The sequence below is a fragment of the Phyllostomus discolor genome, chromosome 9, assembly GCF_004126475.2.
Source record: "Phyllostomus discolor isolate MPI-MPIP mPhyDis1 chromosome 9, mPhyDis1.pri.v3, whole genome shotgun sequence".
NCBI classification, from domain to species: Eukaryota; Metazoa; Chordata; class Mammalia; order Chiroptera; family Phyllostomidae; genus Phyllostomus; species Phyllostomus discolor.
The window spans coordinates 10332032-10356708 of NC_040911.2; the positions used below are offsets into that span (position 1 = coordinate 10332032).

The following is a 24677-nucleotide window of genomic DNA, read 5'->3' on the forward strand; positions in this document are numbered from 1 at the left end:
CTATGTGAGATTTGCAGGAAGAAAAAAACACCTCACTGAACTTGGAAGTCAGACTCCTAGCTTCAAGGGCTATTTTGAATATCTAACAAAAATCATAAATGTGAAAAAAAACCCTTTGGAAAATATAGATGCATGCTGTAGCTGTTTAAAAATGTCAAGGTGTATGGGTTGTGTATGGTAATTCTCAGTTGATCAGAATATTTTGAATGAAAACGCTTGTGTACCTAACCGGTTAGCACACCCGTGACTTGTGAACAGACTACCCTTTCATCTCATGGTCCTGGAAGGTGCAGGGCTGGGGATTTGTTAGAGGCTGGGCATTGCAGCCTCTCGCTCTTCCGGCTCTCTCGGGGCCATGGCCACTTGCTTGGCTCTGCGGGGCACGTTTACATCATGAGTTTCTCTTTATCAAGCACGGGAACTCCCCTGTGCGACGAAGTGTTAAGATGCAGACTTTGACGAATTTACAGCTGAGTCGCCTCCAAAGGAGCTGATTGACTTCCCCCAGCCTGGTTTTCAGGCTACCCCTAAACACCACGGTGTTAATGGGGGGCGGGGGCCTTCACCCTCTCAGCTGATCTTCCAGGAGTTTCCAGCTCTCACGTATGTGCGTGGCATTCAAACAGCATTAAAGCAGCTCAGGGCAAGAGGATTTAAAATACCCACAAAGAGGCCTTAGGAGCTCATTACTTCTTTCGATCTCAGTTAGGAAGAAGCTAGCGGCTCTTAAAAGGAGCGACCGGGGGGCACTTCTAAGGGATTTTAATGGCAGGCTGGAGGTCGTGCTATCTCAGGTTTGCAAGGCCGTTTGGGAGAGCCGCTGCAGTCTCTCCACAACTCCTTCCTCCGCGCAGAGAAAACTGGGCGGCGGGAAAACCCGGGGCAGGCGCTCGAGGCGAGAAAGCAAACGTCCTGACTCTGGTCATTAGAAATCAACTGACGACAGGAAGGAAGCGTATTAACCCCTCTGCCCCCCCTTTTCCCCCGGGGAAAAGCGGCTCCTCCTCCTCTTGGTCGGGCGACCCTGATGTAAAATGCGAGCAGCCGCCTGCTCTCCGCACCCTGCCCTTCTCTCGCAGCCCGGGAAGAGGCAAGAGGGAGGGCGCAGCCCAAAGCTGAACAGAGCAAGTCTGTCAACTCGGCGCGCCGGTCCTGGGCGAGACGGCCTGCACCCTGCTGCCCTCGCGCCAACAGGGCACTCCGTGAGCCGCGTTCACCTGCCGGCCTACCGACTTTGCACTCTGCACCCCAGTTCCTACCTTGGCCCCCCAGCCTCGCAAACTCCGGGCCCCTCTGCCTCGCACAGGTGGCGCAAGAGCCCCTGCCCTCTAGCACCCCCTGCCGGGGAGAGGGACGGCTGCGGCGGCGGCGGAGGAGCAGGGTGCAGGGCGGGGAGAGGGCTCAGGCGCCGGGAAGAAGCCGGGAGCGTCCCCGATGGTGCTGCCGCCTCCGAGCCGGGGAGGAGCGGCGAGGGGGCAGCTGCCCAAGAGCCTGGGTCCGCTGCTGCTGCTCCTGGCTCTGGGACACACGTGGAGCTACCGCGAGGAGCCCGAGAACAGTGACAGGTAAGCACTGCCAGCTCCTGCTTGGTGCACGCCGGGCTGTCGGGGTGCAGGCGGTGTCCCCCGCCTCCGCAGCGATCGGCGCACCTTCGCTCCGTCAGTGGTCCGCTGGGCGCTCAACTGTCCCGGGTGACAACCTCCACGCCCTCAGCCTGCGCTTCCCCCAACCGTGCCGCCTTGCCCCGAGTTCCTGCAGCTCTCATGTGATCCGCTTCTTCAGCTCCTGTTGCCCGGGGCTGGGTTCCCTGGACTGGACCCTCGCCTGGCCCGCCCCTGACCCCGGAGTTCGCTGGGCGTCCGCGCTCGGGGCTCAGAGCCTGCTCCGCGCTCCGGGACGCAGATCCCCCAGCGCGCACTGGCCTACGCTCCCACGCGGAGAACCAACGGCTTTGCCTCTTTTTCGTAGAGAAGTCTGCTCAGAAAACAAAATCACCACGACCAAATACCCGTGTCTGAAGGCTTCAGGCGAGCTCACCACGTGTTTCAGGTAAGCCTCGGAGTCGCCTGGCTGGTGGGAGGGCGGCTGCACAGGACGGCTTGGGGGCACCGGGTGGCCAAGGTGGTGCTGGGAGCACTCTGGATGAGCTCTCCGTGGTGCACACTTTTGTCCGTGATTTCTGGGCCAGGGCGACCACGGGCACCCTAGAGTTTGTCCCTGGAGTCTGTGTCCTAAGGTCCTGAGGCTATTCACAGGTCTTTGGAATGCTTGCGTGGGGGAAATGGAGAGGAAAAGATGGAAAGTTTATAAGGAAAGTGGACTGAACTGTGGGTGTAAACAGTAAGGCAAAGACGAATTTTTTGTCTTGTTTTGAAAACACAACGCCAAGTAAATCCTTGGCGCTCCGCGGTCTTGTGACCTTCTGCGGGGACAGAGTGTAATACTGTCCCCGCCTCCGTGGGCAAAGTGATGGGGGGAGGATTGCAGGCGGTAGATATGGGGTGTGTTGAGTGAGAAGAAGAAAACGTCGAGATGGTTGAGCAGAGGGAGAGCCTTTGGAAAATACGGCCCGCAGATCACCCAGGCGCTTGTTAAAACTCAGCCTGGATAGAGCGGGGGAGCCTGTAGTTTGGAAAACGCTCCCCAGGTGGTTTTACTCTCAAGAAAAGGAGGGAGGCGCTGTTCGCTGCTCGCAGCTGTTCGGAGGTGAGCCTTGATGTGTTTTTTTCACCGTTGAAGTCTTGGCTTCTGTTCCCCACTCTCGCTGGATGGAGCAGGCACGCACCCTCAAGCCTTCAAGAGCAGCCTGCTTTTTTTTAAAGGGCCTGTGGAAGGTACTGGGATCCCACACCCACACCAGACTCTGTCTCTGGGAACCATAGACTGTTTGGGATGCCAAGACAAGTATTGGGTTGTACTGGGTAATGCTGCAACCCCCAGGAGTGAACCTAACAGGCAGTTTTGCTATTTATCATGTCATAGCGGGTACATCAGCCACAGTGTTTTCAGCTGCAGGAAACGTGGCAGCATGCGCTCAAAGGTGCAGGTGTAGCTGGTTCAGGGCTGCTCCATTTAGTGGTACAGAGACGCCATCAGCACATCACTACCGTGCTTTAAGATCTGTCCTCGGCAGTGGAATGATGATGACCTTTTAGGTGACTCAACAGGTCCCTTCTTGGGAAGGGTTGCTTTTTCTGGGACGTAGGTGGTGAACACCAAACAGTAGGCACGGGTTAGAGGAGGAGGAGGGAGGTATGTTCAGTTGAGGTTCAGTGGGAGGGGTTGCCTGGGTAAGCGAGGTCGCCCAGCTGGGGAGGGGGCCCGGTGGTGCTGGCACGGGGACCGTTTGCCTGGGTCCGGCCCTGTGTGTCACCCCCATGACCACAGCGTTCCTTTGGACGCATTGTTTTCCCGTCCCCACCTCCTGAAGCCTCTAGCTTAATGGGGACAGTGTCCCTGAGATGGTTCGCTCATTCGTCCTGTCCCTGAAGGCCAGACTGCACGTAAATCAGCGACAGTTACGGAATGCACGTCCGGTCTCCAGGAACCAGGGGTGCCTGGGGAACGCTCTAGGTGGCTTCCTTCATGAGGCTGCCACTGTGCCCCTCCGCCCTGCCCCCAGGTTTTTCAAACAGGGTTTCTTTCACACCTAGAGTCTCCACGAGAGACACTAGCGGTGCTTGATATGTTTTCATTCAAAGGAATGGAAGAGGATATTTCTAGTTGGAGAGAGTAGTTAGTCCCTGTGAATATTAAGTTTGGGGGGTTTAAGTTACTTCCTTTAGGGGAGTCGAGAGCTCTGTGTGTTCATTGGCTTGACTTCCATAATGTAGTGTTTTTTTTTCTTTGCATTCTTATTCCTTCATTTTCTATTTTAGGGTATCCCGCCCCCCCCCCCCAAACTGAGTTCTAGGTGACAGTAAGTACACCAGTGTACACTCTTTGGTTAGAAATGCATGCACCCATGCAACCTCCCCTCGGGGACAGTGTGGAGTATTTCCGGTGCTCGGGAAGCCTCCCTCGTGCTTGCTTACCAAGGAGTACACCCCACTAAGGCAGTGATTTCCTAAAGGAGTACACCCCTGATTCCGCTGACAAAGTTGGTGGGCAGCTGCTGCCCCCCATTTTCTTTGCAAACCCTAAGAATGGAATACTGTGTGTCCCTTGGCTTATGAATTCTGATTGTCCTGGCCCTGTAGACATCTTGCTAGTGAGACTGTGGTCTGGAAACCAGCCGCATGGGTGTCGTCTGGAAGCTGGGGAGAGTCCTGGACCTCCTGACCCAGCACCTGCAGCTAATGAGAGGTGCACGAAAGCCAGAGGGGTGGGGGGAGCATCTGCTGTAGAATCCAGGGTCCCCAACCCAGGTCACAGTGCAAACCCATCTAGACAGGCCCTCGGAGGCAGAGGCCTCTGCAGATGGAGGAGTAGTCAGCCCGTCTACCACGTCCACCGTAAACCAGGCTGAGAACGGGCCCTCTGGGAAGCAGACTCTCCGATTCTTACATGACCCCTGATTCCGCTGTCAGTACCACTCCAAAGCTCTACTGCTCGTCTGATTCTGTGGGGTCCGCTCTTTACCAGATGTCTCGGTGGGGAGCTTTAGCACAAGAGAAAGGACTCCAGAAGTCACTTCTGAACTTGTGATTTTTCCACAAATGACTTAAAACCACTGTTGATATAGAGGATGGATTTAATATTAAAATGGCTATGGTTGAGGTCATAAATCTGACTTCCTCCCTGAAAGGATATGGAGACGAAAAGATGGGTTGAGGATAATCTTTGTTCTCCCCCCCCACCCCCACCCCCCTTGTACATTTCTACATGGCTTCCCCTAAGCAGCCCCTCCCTGTGTTAGCCTTTGGTGATACGTCACGTAGTGACCCTCTGAGGACCTTGTATTCAGCACTGTTCCATGCACTTGACACGTGTTACCCCCAATCCCCAAAGCCACACTGCAGCATTTGTAGTCTTGGCCCTCCAGAGGAGGGAACCCAGACTCGGAGGGATTCAGTAAACCTGCCCAGGGCCGCAGCGTTAATACATGTGAGAGCCAAGGTTCATTCAAAGCCAGGTTCGTCCAACTTCAAAGTCTGGGCCCTTTCTTCATCCCAGAGGTGTCCATAGAGGGGGCTGAACTTTCCAGACCCTGGGGTCTAAGTAAGGAAGAGGACGGTCCATGCAGATGACTATACATTCAAAAGACAGGTTAATAGAAAACCCCCAGCATCCAGCATGATCATAGTGGTTTTTCTGAATTTCCCTTGCCCTTGAAATCTGTCTTAAACAATTGACTGGATAGTATCATGCTATACACAAAATTGGTTCGTACATGTACAGCTTTCCTCCTTTGTAGGATTTTGTCTTAATCACAGAGTCTGTTTCTAGAGACCTCTCTGTCCCAATGTGCATGGGGCCACACCCCAGACTTAATAAATGCATGGAATGAGTGGCAACAACAGCTAGATGGGGGTCCATATTTACTCGCCATTATAATCTGACATAGGGCATGCACTTTTCCAGTTAACATTTCAGCAGTGGTGTGTGATCTATCTACCGGTAACTGAACTTATTATAGCCACACCAAGCATATGAACTTATCCTGGCATTACTCCTTTTGTGGCTATTAAAGCTTTTCCTACGAGATGGTTTTCCTCCCCTCTGTCCCCCAAACCATATAGTTTGAATGAAAGGTTTGTGTTTACTTTACCTTTCCTTTATTATATCTTATCAATAAAATGAGATGTTAAAAGCTTTTTTAAAAATAGGAAAAAAGAATACATATGTTGTATGGAGGAAATGTCAATAAAATCCAATTTTTACTAGGTGAGTCTGTCTAATAAGCATCCTAGTTAACTTGTTTGATCTGTTAACGATTTATTGAACATCTATTATGAGATTCAACCAGTCCTAAAAATGAACCATGGTCTCTGGTCCTGGTTTACAGACTTGAATTTTAGACCAACGCCCTTGAAACTGTAACCAACACACAATGGCACATGATCGAGTTCAAAGTCATATAGTTTGTACTAGACCACAGGTGGCGAATGCAAGGCCCACGGGCCGAATCCGGCCCTCCACCCTGTTTTGTCCCGCTCTGCACCTTGTTTCTACCCAGTGGCAGCACTGAGCTCTTAACTGTTAAGGAGCAGTTACATGTGTACAGTCCTAAAGTGACATTTGGCCCTCTGAAGGCAACTATGAGGCTGATATGGCCCCTGGTAAATGTGAGTTCGACACCCCCGTTATACTATCAATTACGGGGACAAGATTCAAGCAGCTAGGAACGGGTTTATGGGTAAGAGAAGACATTGTTTTTGAACATGGCTCTTTAACATAGAATGTGTTCAGGGTTTGTCTAAGTTGCATTAGCTATGATTTTCAGCCTCGCAGTTCGTGGATCTCCAAGGGGAAGCCCCCAGCCACCCCCCAGCTGGGTTTGTCCAGGCAGTGCCATTTTACCAGGCACTGTTCTTGCTCAGGGTCCTGTTTCCAGGGGAAGCAATGACACAGGGATGCAAAACCTCCTGCTTTCCTTTGAGATAACACAACAGCGTTGCCAAAGCCTATTAAAACTTGGAAGTCAATGTGCCATTTCTGCAAATGTGTTTACTTGGAACTTGGAAAACAAGGAGGTCACTTAGAATAGCATCACCAGATTGAGAGCCTCGGACTGCAGCTGAGCCCACACTGGGGGAAAGACTGGGGAATGCACTGTCTGGTAGGTCCATGAGGTCCTGCAGAGGGCTTTAATAACGTCAAACATGCACAATAAGGGAAACCCTGCCAGAGTTTGAATTCCAGCTCTACTACTTGTGTTGTGACCTGGAGCAGTTTCTTCATCTCTGTGCTTTAGCTTCCTCCTTTGTAAAGTGAAGATCGCGTTACTGCGGGAGCTATAGGGTTGCCGTGACGGCGAAATGAGTCAATGTGTGTAGGAAGTGCGCAACGACTGTTGCCTCTCCTGATCACTGCTGCATCTCCCGATGTCTGGAGTGGCGCGTGCACGTGGTACATGCCCCGTGGTCACTTGGTGAATTTTATTTGTGAATTTTTGGGGCTTTACAGTAGACACTTTTGAAAGTGCAAATTCAGACCACAGCCAGAAATACTGAGGGTGTTTACATCAGTTGTTACGTCATTACGTCAGTCACCCATCCGTTGTTTCTCAATGCAGCCTTTCCAAATGGGGGGCAGGCCTGACTGGGGAAATGACAAGGAACACACCTTTGCTTCCCACCTTCTACCTGACTCGTCAAGGTGACCTACACATGTGACCATTAGATCAGGTAGAGGCATCGTTACCCCATTTTAGAGGATCTTAGAGGTTGACTCCTTGCCTAGGGTCACGAAGGAGTCTTCCTGGCAGAGAGAAGTCTAGAAGTCAGATCCTTAGGTCCTCAGCCCAGTTCTGGTCTCTCCCCTTTCTGCTGCCTCTTTGTCTCGTGGGACACATAGCTTAGGGCGGGCATCGGGTGTAGCTCTGAGTAGTTGTTAGCATTGGACTGTGCTCTTTTTAGGGCACGTGGCGCCCCTTTTGGAAAGCATTTGTATCTTAAACATCTCTACCCTAATGCTAAGAAGGGAGTGGTGCAATGAACAGTGTGAAGAGGAGAATGGGGCATGGGTGGAGGTGGCTTTGTGCAGAACTGCCTACACCACAGGTGTGTTGGAGGCAGCCTCTGTCCCCCGTGCTGGCCCTGTCTCCCACTGGAGCAGCTGGCCCGCTGAGGGCCTGAATCATCTGTCCCTCCATCCATGACTGTGTCCCCAGAAGTAACCCCATGCCTGAACAGTCCCACACATACATTGTCAAAGGTCAAGGAAATGAATACGTGACCATTACACGCAAACAATGATGAGATCTGACTTCAGTTTCTTAGGCCTTACCAGAGCGGTTGCTATCCTAGTGTGCCTCGCTTTCTAGCTCAGAGATGGGGAGACTGTTTTAGACGTCAGATTGCCTGCACCCCCGTGAGACATGGCCATGGTCTGCACTGGTTCCCAGTTTGACCCGCTGAACTTGAACTGCTGCTGTGGCACAGGGCTGACTCCGGCAGCCCTGGCGAACTCCATGAGCTCACTCTTTAAAGGACACCTGAAGAGGACGTGGGCACTGCTGCCCACGTGACAACTGCCGCGTAGACCCTGGCCCTGATGGGAAGGATGAGAGCTTGAAAGGGGATCCCGCTGCCTCCCACACCCTCTGATTTTTTAAGCTGGAGAACAGGTGTCAGAAGGGAAGGCAGAGGGCATGGGCCGAGGCGAGCCTCCATATCACTTTTCGCTCATTCTTGGAGACACAACACGAAGTGTTAGGAAACAGCCAACCATTGAGCTCGCCACAAAGGGCTGTGCTTTCACTGGTGCGTCCTTTGAGACCGGGTCCGGTGGCTCTTCCCATTGTCCCCGAAGTAGCTGATGCCTGACTTCCTACGTTAACTTCATTTCATCTTTCCTAAGTGAAGCTGGGGTGGGTGCTCTTTCTTTGTTCTAGAAGACTCTATATTCTTAGGAGAAAGCTTGCATTTCAATCAGTGGTTTCCGTGTCAGTGCGTTCAGCTTCCAAAACCACCGACCGCCCCGGCTGCTCAGCTGGGCCCTCACTTTTGTGTGTGAGAGGGTTTGCCGGCTGGGGGAGGAGGGGGCGTTGCAGAGCATTGGGAGAACAAAGTCTCCATTCTGGTTTGGTTTACTGCTTTTGTTGGGGAGCGGGGGAGATGAAAAAGTAAGCAGCTATAACCTCTGCAGCTTCTCTTTTGCCAAGCCAGGTTCTTCCTTTTCCATGCAGCTGTTTCCCAGTTTTAAAGTTTTACCAACGATTTTCACTCACTTACTCAACCAATACTTGGGAGCTTTGCTACATGAGCTGAGCACCGTTTCGGTGTCCTTGGTCTACATCTGTGAGTAGAGCAGATAAAAAAAACAGAAAACAAACCTTCCTTGTCATGGGATTTAGGGACTTTTAATTCAATTTATCTTTCAATAAAGGAATTTTGAGCGAAAGGTGACCTTTGGTACATTTTAAAGAGAGTTGGTTTTGGAACACATCTGATGAATGGCACGTTTTGAGGGCTAGGAGCCTGAAACGTCCCATGGCCCGGCTGTGTCCTTTCAGGCCAAGAAACCCCACAGGCCCAAACAGGGACACGAGAACCCAGGGATGGTGGGAACCAAAGATTTTTTCTGAAAGGTGCAAGCAAGAAACCGCCATGTGCAATGAGTTTCTTCTAGGCATTATTGGAAGGGGGAAGCATTACCGAGAGGTGGCAAGTTCTCTGGCCTCATGCCACGACAGGTGGACAGTGGCATCAGAACTAGCCCACTGGGGACAAATACCTTGGCCAGTTCGCCTTGTATTTTCCAGCAGTCACGTTAAGCAATGTGCATGCCCCTTCAGCATCCCTGCTTCTCCTAATAATCCCTTACAGATGTTTTGTCATAAATGGATCAGGACTTTCTGCGCAACTTCTGTCTCCACCCTAGAATACTTGTAGAGGGCGGAGTGATTTATGATGCCTACATAATAATCCCCGTCAAGCAGAAGTAGTGCTTTATCTTCTTCCCAGCTTCAGGGTGTGGTCCATGCAAGTCCATAACAGGTGGGGGGGGAGCTTGGCTGGGTCTGTGTGTTGCCTCCTCGTTCTGGGTGGTAGAACATGAACTAAACCACCTTTCCATGCCCTTTATGGTCTCAGAAACTTGAACCACATCCGTTCTCAGTCGTCATGTGCATTCTCAGCCTTTCCGTCTTGGCTGCCCCTGTGGGGTACTTGGTTTATGCCTGCTGGGGTGAGGTGCCCATCTTTAGCCCTCTGGGAATGGCCGGGGCTGATGTCAGCCTGAACTGGTGGGCCCTCCACACTCAGATCGGGCCCTGGAATTTGGGTGAGAGAGCAGGAACTGGCGAAGTTGGGTCCGTGGCATGTTTTTATACAACCCATCATCTATGAATGCTTTTACACTTTTAAAGGGTTGTAAAAGGAAAGTCTATGCAACAGAGACCTTATTTGGCCCCCAAAGCCTCAGCTATTTACTGTCTGGCCCTTTGCCAGCTTCTAAAGAGCCAGCTGACTACAAAGACCGGGAGCAGGTTTCTTCGTCTGCATGTAACCTCGTCCACCGTTGTGAGGCCTCAAAAAGGGGACTTTGGAGCCATTGAGTTGGATTCATCTTTGGGTCCTTTGCCTTTGTATCACCTCATTTTATTGTATGTGGATCTTCTGTCCTGAGTGAGCATCTTTGACTGTGACTTGGTTTGAATCTCCAGGAATCAATTATAGTCATTGTAGAGCTGGAACTTTTTTGAGCCATCACCCCTAAGTGACACTGTAAATGAACATAACGTGTCGGAACAGTAAGAAGCCGGATTGCATCGCAGGTAGGGAAGGCCCTAACTCACTGCTGCCTCTCTGCATCCCCGCTGCCAGCCTTCTTTCCCGTCGAGCAGTCCTTGGGTTGTCTTGGCCGAGCGCCCACAACCCTCCCTAATTTCGTTCTTCCTGAACTTGCATATTGACCAGCACGTGCTCTGATGACTCCAAGCCACCCCTCCATAAACATCCTGTTAGTTTTGAATTTCTACAGGGGAAAACTTCACATTCAGAAATCAAATGACAACATATGTTTTATTTGAGGCAAATCAAGAAAGTCATTTTCAATGAAGGTATTCTAAATCAGAGTCGCAACGCTACATTTTTCCTTATGTGGCTAAAAAGTATTACCATCACACGGTTGCTCTGTGTACAGTACAACGTGGGGCAAAGCAGGACCACAGCTGAGAGTACGTGAATCAGTGTATTCTTGTGTTATTAGTTGTGTTTTCCATATGAACAATGACAAACCTACTTTTGTCCCACCCTGTATATCAGCAATTAAACTTGGATTTAAACTCTCAACTGCCTTTTCACAAGGCCAACATTTTTTTTGGTGTTTCAAAAAAAATTTTATTGAAACTGAAAAATTATATTGGGGTGACACTGCTTAATAAAGCTACATAGGTTTTAAGTGTACGATTCCATAAGGCATCATCTGTATATTGTACCATGCGTTTATCACATAACGTCAACTCTTTTCTCCCGTAAAAGATCCAGGAGAGTCCTACATAGTGAAACCTTCTGACACTGAGAATGGGGATAGGTGAGGAGGAGAAGGGAGGAGAACGAGTTAAAAGACACATTCTAAGGGGAGAGAAGCAAAGTCTGCTAATGGTGTTTTGGAGAAGGGAAAAGAAGAATGTTGGAATACACCAGTTGCCATATTTGGAAGATTAATTAAGATGTAGGGTCTAGCAAAGAGGAAAAAGATGGGTATAAAAATTTGCTAATACATTGTTTTCTAAATATCTTCATATTAAATAACAAGTAGAATATTTCATACAATAGTTAGCTTTAAATGTGTGTATGCTGATGTTGAAATGAAGTGAAAGTATCTAAATGGAGGCATGTAGACGCGGGAGGAAGGGCTGCTAGCCACAGGGAGGGCAGCCCCACTAGTAATGACTAGTGAAGACGGAAGTCAAACCAGTTACCAAAAATATACCCAAGACCTCTCCCTCTCCGCCCCGTGTCAGTTTGCTCAGGTTGTCTAAACACACTACCCTGGACCTGGGGGTTCCACTGACAGGCACTTGTTTCCTCTCTGTTCTGGAGGCTAGAAGTCTGAGATCAAGGTGCTGACGGGATCCATCCCTTGAAAGGTCTTCTTCCTGTGTCTTCACATGGTCTCTCCTCTGCCCTCATCTGCGTCCTAATGTCCACTTGTTATAAGGGTACCACCTGCTTGGGGTTCGTTGCATAAGGGCCCACTCTAACGACCTCATTGGAACTCAGTGACCCCTTACCTCTAAAATCACTCACATTCTGAAGTACTGGAGTTAGGACCTCAACATAAGAATGTTGGGAGAACAGTTCAGCCCATAACATGCCTCCTAAAAAACACCCCAGCACACACTGGGGCCGTGTAATAAAGGGGACATTGTCATACACACTATCATCCTCATGGTACTGCTGTCCACCCTGGTGCTCCTGAGCCAGCCAATGAAATTAAAGCACCTTCCACAATCCCAGTGAAGAAGAAAGGGATTAAATTGTACCCCCCAAAAAGCACACATAAACCATAACGTTCCTGCTACCAACTTCCGTGGACCCCCTCTCTCCAAAGTGGCACCTGATGGTGGTGCCTCACAGATGTCACACTGGAATTGCCAACACTGGGGCCCTCCTCCAGGTCCACTGGACGACAATCTGTGTTTTAACAAGGTTCTGGGACACTTCCCACACATGGTCCGGGCGACCGTCCCTGCATCGTTCCAGGGCTTGCGCACTCTCACTTGGCTGTTCCTTGCTTCCTGTTTACAAAGCTGAAGGCAGTGATTCACAGCCTGGATTATACATTGGAATCACCTGATGAGACTTAAAAAAAAAACAAAAAAAAAAACAGTGTTCAGGTAGACCACACCAGACACTCCAGAAACTCGAGAGGCGTGTACTGGTCACCAGGGATTTTGAAAGCCCCTTGCATGATTCCAATAGGCAGCAAGGATGAAAACCTCGCAGCAGAAAGGGGTGCGCAGCCTGGTTCTTTCTTCTGTGGCCACTGAGCCTGGGTCCTGCTTTGTTTCACAGTTGCTCCAGCTCCGTGCCCCTCGACGGGGAAGTGCACAGCTAAAGCCTGGGTTGGTGGGCAGTGGGAGCCTGGTGTCCCCCTGTCCCTCATCTGCTGGGTCCCATCCTTTCCTGCAGGACCCTCCTTCCCACTCCCGGTGAGGGATGGTGAGGGGCCGTCAGGGGAGCAATGACGTGGCCAAGGTGGATCACACAGGGTGGAGAGTTCCAAGTTCCGGAAGCAGATCGGGCCTAAGTCCCGCGGTGCAAATCCTGTCACTTTTCATTTCCCATCGCAGGCTCCCAGCTTGGTGTCTCCAGCTACTTAGTGACCTTAAGTGCGTTTTTACAAAAATATTTTTGCTTTGTTGCTGCACTGCGTGAACCTTCTCCCGAGATATAAACATGGCTCAGTGTATTATAAATGAAAGCTTCTCAGTGTCAAGCTGTGTTTTTCTTTCCTTGCAAGCACCAAACACAAACACATTTTTTCCCACATAGTGTGATAGGAAACCTATGTGCTGGCCCCGGAGTCTCTTCCCATCCGGTTTGGTTTCTCTTCAACTCTTGAGCCTTCCCCCTGTGCTAACTGAAAGACCTCCCCAGCCCCCAGGAAATGCAATACTTTTTACAGTAACCTTATGCAGCATAAGACAACGGTCTCTGCAGTTTGACTGTATAGTTATCATCCCAACCCTATACTTACCATATGGCGTTAAACCTGGCAGTCCCAAGCATATGTCTAATGTAATGCACAGTTACACGGGACTGTACCTTTTGAGTGTAATAACAGCAATTGTGCTGATAAAATCATAGAAATAGAAATTACTATACCTCAAGAAATAAAGGAACTGTAATTGCATTTTGGGGATAGAGGTGCCTCTGAGGTTCTTACTGAAGGATTTTTTTTTTTGAACTGGAAGCTGGCAGGATGTGAAATGGCTCATAAGTGACCTCGGAGTTTGATAGCATTCTGAGTGCGGTACCTTATCAGAGAGGAAATCACAGGAATGGATAGTCAAAATCTGAAGTGAAGGCATGCAAGAATCCCAACAACTTTTTAAAAGATTTTAAATGTGTTTTTAGAGGGGAAGGGAGGGAGGGAGAGAGGGAGAGAAACATCATTCTGTTGCCTCTTGCATACCCACAGCCACAGGCATGTGCCTTGACCTGGAATTGAACTAGCAACCTTTCAGTTTGTGGGATGCAACTGAGCCACAGCAGTCAGGACAAGGTCCCAACAGTTTGACATCTCTGCCACCACCACTATCTTCTTCAAGCCCTTTCCCAGAGACCCCTCAGTGTTTGGGAAGAACATTTTCAAATCCGGGCATACACCAAAATGATCATCTCTAAAGGGCACGTGGAGGTCAAGGACAGGACACTCAAGGCTGGAGCCACCTGGCCCTGGAGAATCTGGCAGCCCAGCTGCCACCCTGCCGTCCTAGGGCAGGAGGGGTTGAGTCCTTGGCATGCCTGGAGCCGCTCCTGGGCAGTCTGGGCTGGGAGGGGGCTGTGTGTGGCCCCATGGGAAGCTCCCGTGTAGACCACCCGCTTGGCTACCCAGCTCTGTTCAAGCTGCATCTCCAAGTCCGGCCTCTCCAGGGAGTCCTTCTTAAGGCACAACTTTCACATCCGTTCTTTAAAATATGACTTGTATCACCTTAGGACGTGTATTTACCCGTTCCCTTATCCACAGCTTGGCTCTGCCGACGGCCCTGACATCGGTATGTGCTCGCCTGCGTACCTTTGACGGGACACAGCTTTTGTTTTGTGCGGCCCAGGCTCTGCTGAAGCCGTGTTTAACTCCTGTGTCCCGAGCAGAAGAGGGTTTTCATCATCAGCTTTTCCTAGGACTCTGCAACTGAGGCGCTTGGCTCCCAACGGGAGCTGCCATCATGATAAGGGAGAAAATCCTTTCTTTTCTTCTAGAGAAGAATTTATAAAGGTGGTGGGGGGTGGGGGGGATGGGATTATGCTTTGCACTTTCTGCAGGCAAAGGGACAGATGAGGAAATCCTCCCTTTTAAAAGCTCAACGTTGTTTTATGATGATGATAGCAATGCTTGCTCTTTGCATGTTTTACATGTAGCAATGTATGTATGGCTTAGAACTTCGGGTCCTCCCGAATCTCAGTCTCCCAGAATCCTCCGGGATGACTGCCCAGGGACCCGAGCACCTTCCCCGGACTGTTCCGTACCTGTTACAACTAACAGACATACTTGTAGTTATTACTCACTGATGTGGGATTGTTCTGCCGTTGCTTTTTTCACATAACAATGGGCGAGGAGCACTTACTCATCATTACACACAGAGCGCTAATTCATTTTTACAGTGTGGTATTCTTTTATAGCTCGGGATTTCCCCGTACATATGGATGCCTCAGAGTTCATCTCTTCCCTGGAGCGCTCTTTGTGGGGCGATCAGCAGATGTGAGGGGGCCCTCTCTGATGTTGAGTGTTCGTGTTTCCAACTTCAGATGCAGAGTTCAAGTATGTCAAGTGCTGACTAAATGAATCAGAAGAAGAAAACCATCTAGTGTCCCCAGATGGCACACGGCGGGTGGGTCTAGAAGCTTTGCGATCTGGCCTTTGGGCTACAGCCCTGACGCCGCCGTCCTCCCAGAACGGGCAGCTGTGGGTCCCCATGACCCCATGGTTCTCTGCTCAGGGGCGGGGAGGGGGCTCTCTGATGGAGTTCCTTCTGGGTCTGGCGGTCGGAGCGGGGTGGACGGAAGCGGGTTTAGTTTACAGCCCAGGGGATTTGACTGACAGAAGGAAGACCGTGTTGACTCTGAAGATGGCTGTGGGGCGTTCGGAAACTCCTCTCTCTGATCTGCCTTGAAACCAGGATGACCATCCACACGCTGTCAGCTGCGTCTCTTCAGGGCCTTTGGTAGTTTTTCTTACCCAGTTATTTACTTCAAGAGGAAAGAGAGTGTCTTTTTACTCTCCAGATACATATTTTGCCAGCCAGCTCCTGTCTCGGCCGCAAGCTGTCCCCCACATTCCCTATTCCAGGCATATTCCCTTGTCCCTAGTGTTGTCCATTGTAGGTCCCTGTTTGACTTCATTACAGAGCTTCACACCAGCTTCTTGTGCGTCTTTTCCTGACTGGATGTAAGGGCAGGGGCCAGGCCTGTCCTACCTGGTGTTGTAGCCCCTGTAGTGCAGGGCCTGGGCCACCTTCCGTGCGGAATAAATGTTTGCGAAAGTGTGAGTGCATCCACGTGGTTACTGTGTAGTAAGGTCATTCTCTGAAACAGAGCCATGTTTGTTATTTGTGGGTTTAAATTTCACCTTGGACCGATGCCAGGTTTACAAGGCAGTTGACAATACATTAAATATGAGAAGGTAGCATAAATTAAAAAGGCCAAAAAAAAAAACACAAAGCAAAACCGGAGACTGGAGGGAGGGAGCCAGGACTGGGGGTGAGAGTGTGTGTGCGCCGTAGGACACACGGGCTGGCACGGTGCGTCCTTAGGCTCCAAGCTCTGCGGCAGCCAGCGAGAAAAGATGTCGTGTGGGTCCATCTGGTGGAACCCAAGCCACGCCCAGGACAAGGACAGCTGGTCTTCAGACCAAAGAGAAATGTCACCCAAGGGTCACAGTGATAATGATCATCCCTCTGGTGGACACGCTAAGTTTCCCAGGGTAATGACTTTCAATCATACACGGCTGCTGGCCTGCCAAGGGCAGCGTAGCTAAGGCCTATTGATGGGGCTGCATGTGATGCTGTCCAGGTGCTCCACGCGCTGGGGCATTGCTGCAGCTTGGGTTTCCGCTGCTCGCTGCTTCAGATTACCCATGTGGGCGGGGGGCGGGCAGGGAACACCTTTTGGCTTTTGTTATTTGTGACTTCCTCTCTTTGACCTAAGCTGCTGACCTTTAGCATTGCATTACTGCTACTGTGCTTCTGCCAAACAGCTTAGAGGGCCTGCTTATTTTCTTACAGACTTCTCTGCCCCTTCCTTCAGCCCATCCTGGGTGTGGCGCATGCTTCCCCTCGTAGCATCTCCTAGCTTCTCCCGGACAGCGTTTTGAGAATGTCTGAACCTTCTTTGTCCTGTTTGGTGTCACTTTTGTCTGGATGGACCAACTCCTGAATGCTGAGGGGCCATTCCTTGAACTCAGCAGTGCTGACCTATCATCACATTCATGGTCACTGGGATTCTATGGAGAATGGAGATGCCGAGTTATATTTTCCTTGGCTTTGCAGAAAAGTAAGTCTTACGTGGGAGCTGTCCACATACCAGGAGACTGCTCGGAGCAAAACTGTGTTGAGGGCAGAAGCCTTCCTGAGAGTTCCATAATCTGGTGGGGGGGGGGGGGCAGGGGAAGTTGCAGTAGATTTTAGCTATTACTGCTTGGGGTTCCCCATAAACAGCTCAAAATGAAATCGGTCATCAAAGAAAGCAATGATTATTCTAGATGATAAGCAGAACCAACATATTTTATTTAGCACCCTGGGTGGTATACAATACAGAAGAATTTCCCGCAGGCTCAGCTTTAATCTAATACATTGGATATGATGCAACAGATCAATTAGAGGGCTCCATTTCCATCACGTGCCGTCAGTGTTGGTGATGACGTAGGAACCTGAACACTCCTCACAAGCAGAGCTGTCGCGGATACTTGGTTCGGGCAGCTCACGGACGGGCTTTGGGTCCTTCCGTCAACAACATGCTTCTCTTCCAAGCTGCAACTGATGTTCACTTCGGGGGGTTTGATTAACCCTCGTGTTTTCATTTTGTGCTTTATGAAATGTCGTCGGTGATCAAGATAATGCGTGCAGAAAGTGCAGATGGGGGATCTTGGTGGGGATAGAGAAAGCCCTTTTGAGCACAGGCTGGATGTCATTAAATGCTAGATTTGCTCAGGGATGTTTGAGTTTCACAGCTGTACACTATTGTTATTTATTAAATTCCTGCAGAAAATAACGTTTATTGTACATCTGAAACTTCAGAGACCCTGGACCCCCACCTTTTCCCTATGGGGGAGCAGTTATTTTTATAACACCATTGTTGAGTACACAAGATTTCTTAGACATGCAAGTGCCACATAAAACAGCAGACGGGGTTGTGTTTGTTAAATTTTTCTAGACAGTGCCAAGTATACACTTAATATCATGCTAGTTTTGGTGATGTTCAGAAATATTTGATTCACATTTTAATGGTAACGACTGTAAGTAATGTGCATTGAACCATTCCCATGCCCCAGGTGCTATATTGAGCAATATAGAAGCTTTTCTTAAATGTTCTTGGCAATCTTAGGAGACAAAGTCTGTATTCCTCATTTTACAGATGAAATACATTAGGGTTTAAGCTTGGCCAGCAACTTGCTCAAATTCACACAGCTCGTAAGCGGATGAGCCATGGTGGAATGGTGCTTTCGATTTTGACAGTTTATTCTTTATTCATTTCTTACAGAATTTTATTCTCTTGCCAGTCATCTATTGCAGCATAGCACCGCACCCCCGTCTTAGTGGCCTAAACGGATACTTTTCTTGCTCACAGTTGTGTGGGTTTGCGATTCGGGCCGGCCTCACAGGTGTGGGTCAGCCCTGCTCCGTGTGGTGCTAGCTGGGGAGACCCAGCCAGAGCTGGGGGAGGAGCCGAGATGGGCCCCATGCCCGCGTGGGGCCTTGGGGCTGGCTGCTGGCTGGAGTGCCCCGCCTGTCCTCCAAGTGACCCTTGTCCACTTGCTCCCACATCATTCAGAGGTCGAGATGGGGCTTCCTTCACGGTGGTATAAGCATCCCAAGAACAGAGATGGAAGCAGTCACAGGTAGAAGCTTTGAAGCCCTAAATTACTGAAGACCAGAACCAGCACAGGTCACTTTCTGTGTATGCTATTGACCAAAGCAAGGGCCAGGGCCAGCCCGGATTTGAGGTGGCTGTGCAGAGGGGCATGGGAGGGTTGCTGGAGGTCCTGACTGCAGACAAGCACCACTGTACGTCTCTCAGCACCAGCCCCTGAACCACAGTCCTCCTCAACTTGACACTGTTTTTCTCTTGACTTTTAACCTTATGTGGCTGCTTTGATTCTCTCCATGGCCGCCACTCCAACCATCCCTTGCTACATCTTCTATCCCCTTTTAATCTCTGTACAAACGAGCAGTTTAGAGCCCTTGGCCCCAACCTCTAGTCTGAATATGTCAGGATTAATGGACTGATTATTCTATGCGAATAAAGACAGTCCCCATGCCCACAGCTAACCGCCTTGTTACTTTCTTTCCTGTCCTCTGGAATGTTCACGTTTCACTCTTCTCTTGCTTGAACTCGTAATTCCTTATCTCCAAACCAGTGTTCTGCCAGCCTTGTTGTTATTGCCAAGGGGGCTCATTAAACCCACTATCTCGGAGTGAGCCTTGACCCCTTTCTTAGCTTCCCTCCTTCCTTTCCTCTATCTCATCCAGCCCTAATAAGAGCCTTTGAACACGCCTTTTCCTCCGCCCTCCACCACTCATCTTCAGGCTTGTATCACCTCATCCCTCACTCAACACGGCGTAGAAAGCAACAGCCCTCCCCGCCTTATCTCCCCCACTCCACTCTCTCCTTCCCGCAGCCACCAGCGGTCTCTGCAAATGCTCTTCGAGAAACCTACATTCTGTCACTTCCCTCCTCAAGGACTCTCCCCTCCCACCAGTAATGTCTTACTGCTGGGTGCTTGAAATGCTTTGCTAGTGTCGGGACCTGTCAGCAGCTACAGCCTGCCTCCCCCAGTGCAGCAATAGTCAAGCAAGCGTTCTCCACTGTTCAGCCACTGTCTGCAGGGCTCTGCCTGAAGCCCATCGGTGGCACGGCTTTGACGGCCAGCCTTGGGTTTAGGCTTTTATTTCAGATTGATGTGGGATCGTGGGGTGCCCGGCAGTTAGCAGAATGCTTTACTAGGGAAGAGGCCGGCGGGTCTACTCTCAAGTCGGGGCCCAAGGGAGGCGGTTCCATAGTTGGAACCATATGGGAGTGGGCCTTGTTTCCGAGTGGCGGGGTATGAGCTGGCCCATCCCTGTGCACGCACATGCACACACATGCACACATATGCACGCACATGCACGCCCTCGAGGCAAGTCTTCGCTCTGAAGGAGGCTGATAACCCCTCCTGTAGGGTCATTTTTTCCTTCCTCAGCCCACACTTTCTCACCTCTGCCATGTGTTGACATCTCACTGTCTTATTCCTCCCCCCACTTAGAGGAGGGAAGAATCTGTTATTACTTATGTACGGACTGGAAATTGCAGTGGACCGAATGTTTGTATCCCCTTAAAATTCATGTGTGGAAACCTGATCCCCAGCATGGTGGCATTTGGAGGCGGGGCCCTGGGGAGGTGATTCGGTGCCGAGGGCGGGGTTCCCATCAGTGCAGTTTGTCCCCTTGAGCATCCAGAGGGTGCTCCCTCAACCTTCCGCTCTGCAACGACATGGCGAGAAGACAGTCACCTGTGAACCAGGAGGCGGGCTCTCACCAGGCACCGCATCTGCCGGTGGATCTGCCGAATCTGGATCTTGGACCTCCGGGCCTCCAGAACTGTGAGAAATAAGTGTGTCTTGTTGAAGCCCAGCATACCCAGGCTTTGGTGTCCTGTTATAGACGCCCGGAAGGACTGAGACAGAAATAGTTCCTATGAAAGTATCCATTTCTTTGCTTGTAGGATAAAAAAATTAAGCATCTGTATGTTGGGTGTAGGTCTCTCTAACCTATCATAACTTGAAAATGCATTTACTATTCTTAACCTACCAAACATTATGGCCTAGCCCAGCCTACCTCAAACAGGCTCAGAGCACCTCCCGTAGCCCACAGTGGGGCAAAGCCATCTAACACAAAGCCTGTTTTATAGAAAGTGTTAAATATCACATATAATTTATTACATGTATTGCTTGTGTACCATTGTGAAATTGAAAAACCATTAACTCAAACCATCATAAGTCGGGGGCCATTTGAACTGTACTTACAATCAAAAACATGATACTTTGGCTCTTGCCCTTTTAAAAAGCCTCCCCTCACCCCCGTTCGGCCTTCCCGTTGCCGGCACCACAGGCGCGGTGCAGGAGCTAAAAGAGAAGTGCACGTTGGGGCTGGAGAATGAGAAGCAGCCCTCGTCACAACAGCCTGTGCTTACACACATCATACGGTGAGAGGAGTCGATGCTTGTCTTACCTTCATCACTATTGTCTGAGCCTGTAGCGGCCAACCAGATAGTCAAGCTCGTGCATCATCTGTAGTGACGATGACCACGCCACCATCACTGAGAGCGTACTCTATGGCACTCGCTGTGTGCGTGCATTTTACACAATGGCCCCATAAAGGGAGGTGACATAGCAGCTCAGGTACTTCTCATTGTATCACGCTGGCCCGCCCCCCATTCATCCAGAAGTTTGTGGGAAGACTTGAGGGGAAGTCAAAGTGATACCCAGGCTGGTCCTGCCTGGCCCGTCGTAATGTCTGGGGCATTGTGGGTCTTCCTCTCTCTAAGCCCTTGGTCATGTGAACCCCTCTGTCGCTGTTGTAACTTTTATGCTAATAGTAAACCCTGTCCCTATGGCAGTTTCCTCATACTTACTGAGTGACTACAGTTGCTGGCTCATGCCACCTGGCTGTAGTCTCCTACACAACGTCATTTGTTTCTGGCTTTAACAAAAATAGAGGGAACTTCCACAGCAGGCCACGGAAACATTGGTACTTTTGCTCTCTGAAGAAAAAACAACCTACATTCTCCCTGAGGCCAGTCTGCTTCATTTGCTCCCTGGGTCTTTGGTGTTACCTCTGGCACGTTTGCTGGACTGGGTTGCACATTCTCTATCCTTCACGTGTTGGTGAACTTGATGGGTTAACTCCGGGCCCACAGTGTTCCTGCTCAGTTAAAGCCACGATCCTCAGCTGACGCTAACAGCCAGAAAGCGAACAGATGTTCGCTGGAGCCATTGCCCTGTCTCCTGGTGAGCAATGTGCTTTCCAGTGGGAAACACTTAACCAGGGAGAGCTTGGCCTGGAAGGAACACAGACCTATAAACATCATTGCTCTTGAATGTAATGCTCCTTGACATCCAGAAGTTAGCTTTTATTTTGCCTTCAGGAGAAAACCACATACTTTCCTGTTGTCTACGCAAAGTATTCAATATCTCTGTGAGATGGAGGTGTTTGACATTGGGTCTATAAAATATGAGCACGGCCAGATAGATGGGTGGTAAAAATGATGTGGCGTACCCCTACTTTCTGAATTATTCTCACGTTAGATTGCTTCATCTGTAAGCTCAACAGTGGTTATCCAACACTCACTTAGAATGAGATTGAAAAACTCCTACAGATTCCTTCCTCTCGCATGATTACCAGCCATGTCATCGGCATTTTGGTTGCTCTTAGCCACTGGGGTGGGCCCTTTAATGCGAGTAAACTGAGCAGGAGTCAATAAAACTGGCCTTAAACTGCTGAGATAGGGAACATGCTCTTGAGCTAATAAGATACAACTATGCCCTGCTCGTGGACAGAAGTCTTTGCCTGGGCCCTCATGAGTGAGCTCCTGCCTTGGGGGGCACAGCACCCTGGCAGCAGGGACCCAACCGGTGTGGGTTTTCAGAGGGCGGCAGGCGCCCTGAGAGGGGAGTGCCAGCGGCTGCACACTGCCCCTTTGGCCTTTGTGCGGGGTCACTGCCACGCAGGAACCACGGGAAGGCCGTTGCAGTGGAATCTTATTCGAGGTCAGGGCTGACTTGCATGAGTAAACGCAGTCCCTGAGGCAGGAAGCCAAATGGGAGGCAACTTAAGAACACAGAGCCTGCTCCTCTTGTTTATTGTCAGTTTATTTTACTCCGCTTCTGCCTCAATTCACCCTTAAATGTCGGTGTTTGGTAGATCACCAGAGGGCCGGTAGTTCTTAGAGAGGAGGAGGTACTTAATGGTGGCAACCTACTGAAGTGGGGGGTGGGGGAGATGAGGGGAAGGTTTGCCTTGGGGCTGTGTTTGCACAGCATGCGGGTCCCTTTCGGGCAGAGTTGTGTGTTTATTGGGTGTGTCTCCGAGGGGGTGGGTTAACGCTCAGGGTTCTGACAGTGGGTCTCTTCTCTATATTCCCCCATCGCCACCCAGAGTGGCCTCATCCATTGCCATTTGCTTGATTCTCCACAGCCAAATGCATATGGACCATTCTTTCCTTTCTCCAGAGTGCCAGCCACCCACCGCCCTCATCGCCCCGGAGGTTCCACAAACAGCGTTTGTGCAAAGCAAAGCTCTCGGCCCTGGCCATGCCCCTCCCTCCACCCCTGGGTTCTAGATCTCTCGGTTAGTGGCTTCTCCACCATCTCCCCACACTTCCAGCCTGGAATCGCTGGCATTACGTCTTAGTTCTCCTCTGCCTTTCAAAGTTCTCCAGGTTCACTCAGCTGATGGCTGAGGTCGGTCCCTTCTGCCCCACGAGAGTCTCGTGAACTTGATCTTTCCGGTCCATCCCCTTTGCCACTCAGCTCATCGCTTCTTGCCCTAAATCATGTCGTCTGGCTGCAGCCTCTGAGCTGTCTTCCTCCTGAGTCTCCCATTATCACCTGAGGCTACGCAGGGCTCAGCTGTGCAAGGAGACATCCTCTTCGCTTGGCCAACCCACAAACACCAGACCATAACTTCATCTCTGTCACCTCCCCTTTGCCAAGTCCCAGAGTCACAGAACTGTGGCGTGTCCCCAAAGACTTCGCCATCCAAATAAGGACACTTTTGAGAATGAAAGGGGGACTACGAAAAATCACACCAGTGTAACAGGCAAACACGGGGACTGTCCAGGGCAACACAGGACATAGGTTCCGTCGATGTTGCCTCTCCCCTTGAAATGACCTTCCCGCCCTTTCAGCAAATTCCCGCTGTCATCCTTAAGACTCAGCTCAGACATGCTCTGTTCACCCCCCCATAACTGCTCCGGAGAAAGATGCCAGTTCCCTCTCTGGGCCCAGCAGCACGCTCCCTGCTGTTACTGGAGCCTCTGCCTCTCACAAAGGTTCTCCCAGGCGACGCTGGGCTCAGCCACAGTGAGACAGTGTCTTACTCTGCCTGGTATCCCTAGCGCTATGCCTGGTGCCTGGTTCATGGGAGATGGTCAGGAAATCTTTGTTTAACTAAAGTCCTTCAGATTTTTTAAATTAAGCACGTGGAACTGGGAGCCTTCCTCTGGGTTTCATTCTGCTGCCGTAGACAAGCAAACCTCATTTTATCGCAAGCTCCTTCACCGGCAAAAAAGATGACAACTTGCTTTATTGCAGTCCTCGCTTTATGGCGGTGGTCTGGAGTGGCACCTGCTGTATCTCCTGAGTATCTGTGACCTCTGACTTAATTACCCCCAAACTTGCCTTTGGCCTCTTGCGTCTGCGCTGTCTGCCAGCGCCCTCCCTCCACCCGGCTACCCCCAGCCTCTGCTCTGGTGCTGGGCTTGAAGGTCACCCTCCTCCTGATCCTGCTGGTAGATGATGGGCCCCCTTCCCACCTCCGCATACCTTCCACATCATGCTGTTATCACATTTTGTAATCATATATTTGGGTGATTATTAATTTAATTCCCCCCCACTGGACTGTTAGTACGATGAGGAAAGAACCTATCCATTCTGGACACCTTCCTACCACAGTGGCTGGCAGCGAGGAGACACTCAGTTGATGTTTAGGGAACGAATAAAGCACAGTCGATCCTCAGTATTTGCGGCGTGTGCCTGTGCAGATTTGCCTGCACGTTGACATTTGTTTGTGACCCCCGACCAGTCCTCGTGGGACTGCCGTGGAGGTTCGCAGCCTCATGCAGACCAGGGAAAACCCGGAGTGTCCCCATGTGCACATTCCCAGCTGAGGCCGAACCAGGCGAGGCTCTGCCTTCCCGGGTCAGTTTTCAGGCCGTAGACACGTGTCCTTTCGTAGCGCCAAGTTTGTTGCATTTCTGTGTTTTTTGTGTTGTTGACTTTATGGCTGAAAATGGCCCCCGAGGGTAGCGCTGTCTAATGTCCTAAGTGCAAGGAGGCCGTGATGTGCCCCACGGAGACAATACGTGTGTCAGATAAATTGTCTTCAGGCACGAGCTGCAGCGCTGTTGGCTGTGCCTTCAATGTCCGTG

At 50.5% G+C, this 24677-nt stretch overlaps 1 protein-coding gene across 1 annotated transcript in view; it reads left to right on the plus strand.

Annotated features, from left to right (window-relative positions):
- The first annotated feature begins 646 nt into the window (after nucleotides 1-646).
- The window catches only part of CCBE1 (collagen and calcium binding EGF domains 1), a 173901-nt gene continuing 149870 nt past the window's right edge, over nucleotides 647-24677 (plus strand). The window contains exons 1-2 of the mRNA XM_028524570.2: nucleotides 647-1565; nucleotides 1969-2049. Coding sequence (XP_028380371.1) covers nucleotides 1435-1565; nucleotides 1969-2049 — 212 coding nt within the window. The 5' untranslated portion in view covers nucleotides 647-1434. The remainder of the gene's footprint in view (nucleotides 1566-1968; nucleotides 2050-24677) is intronic.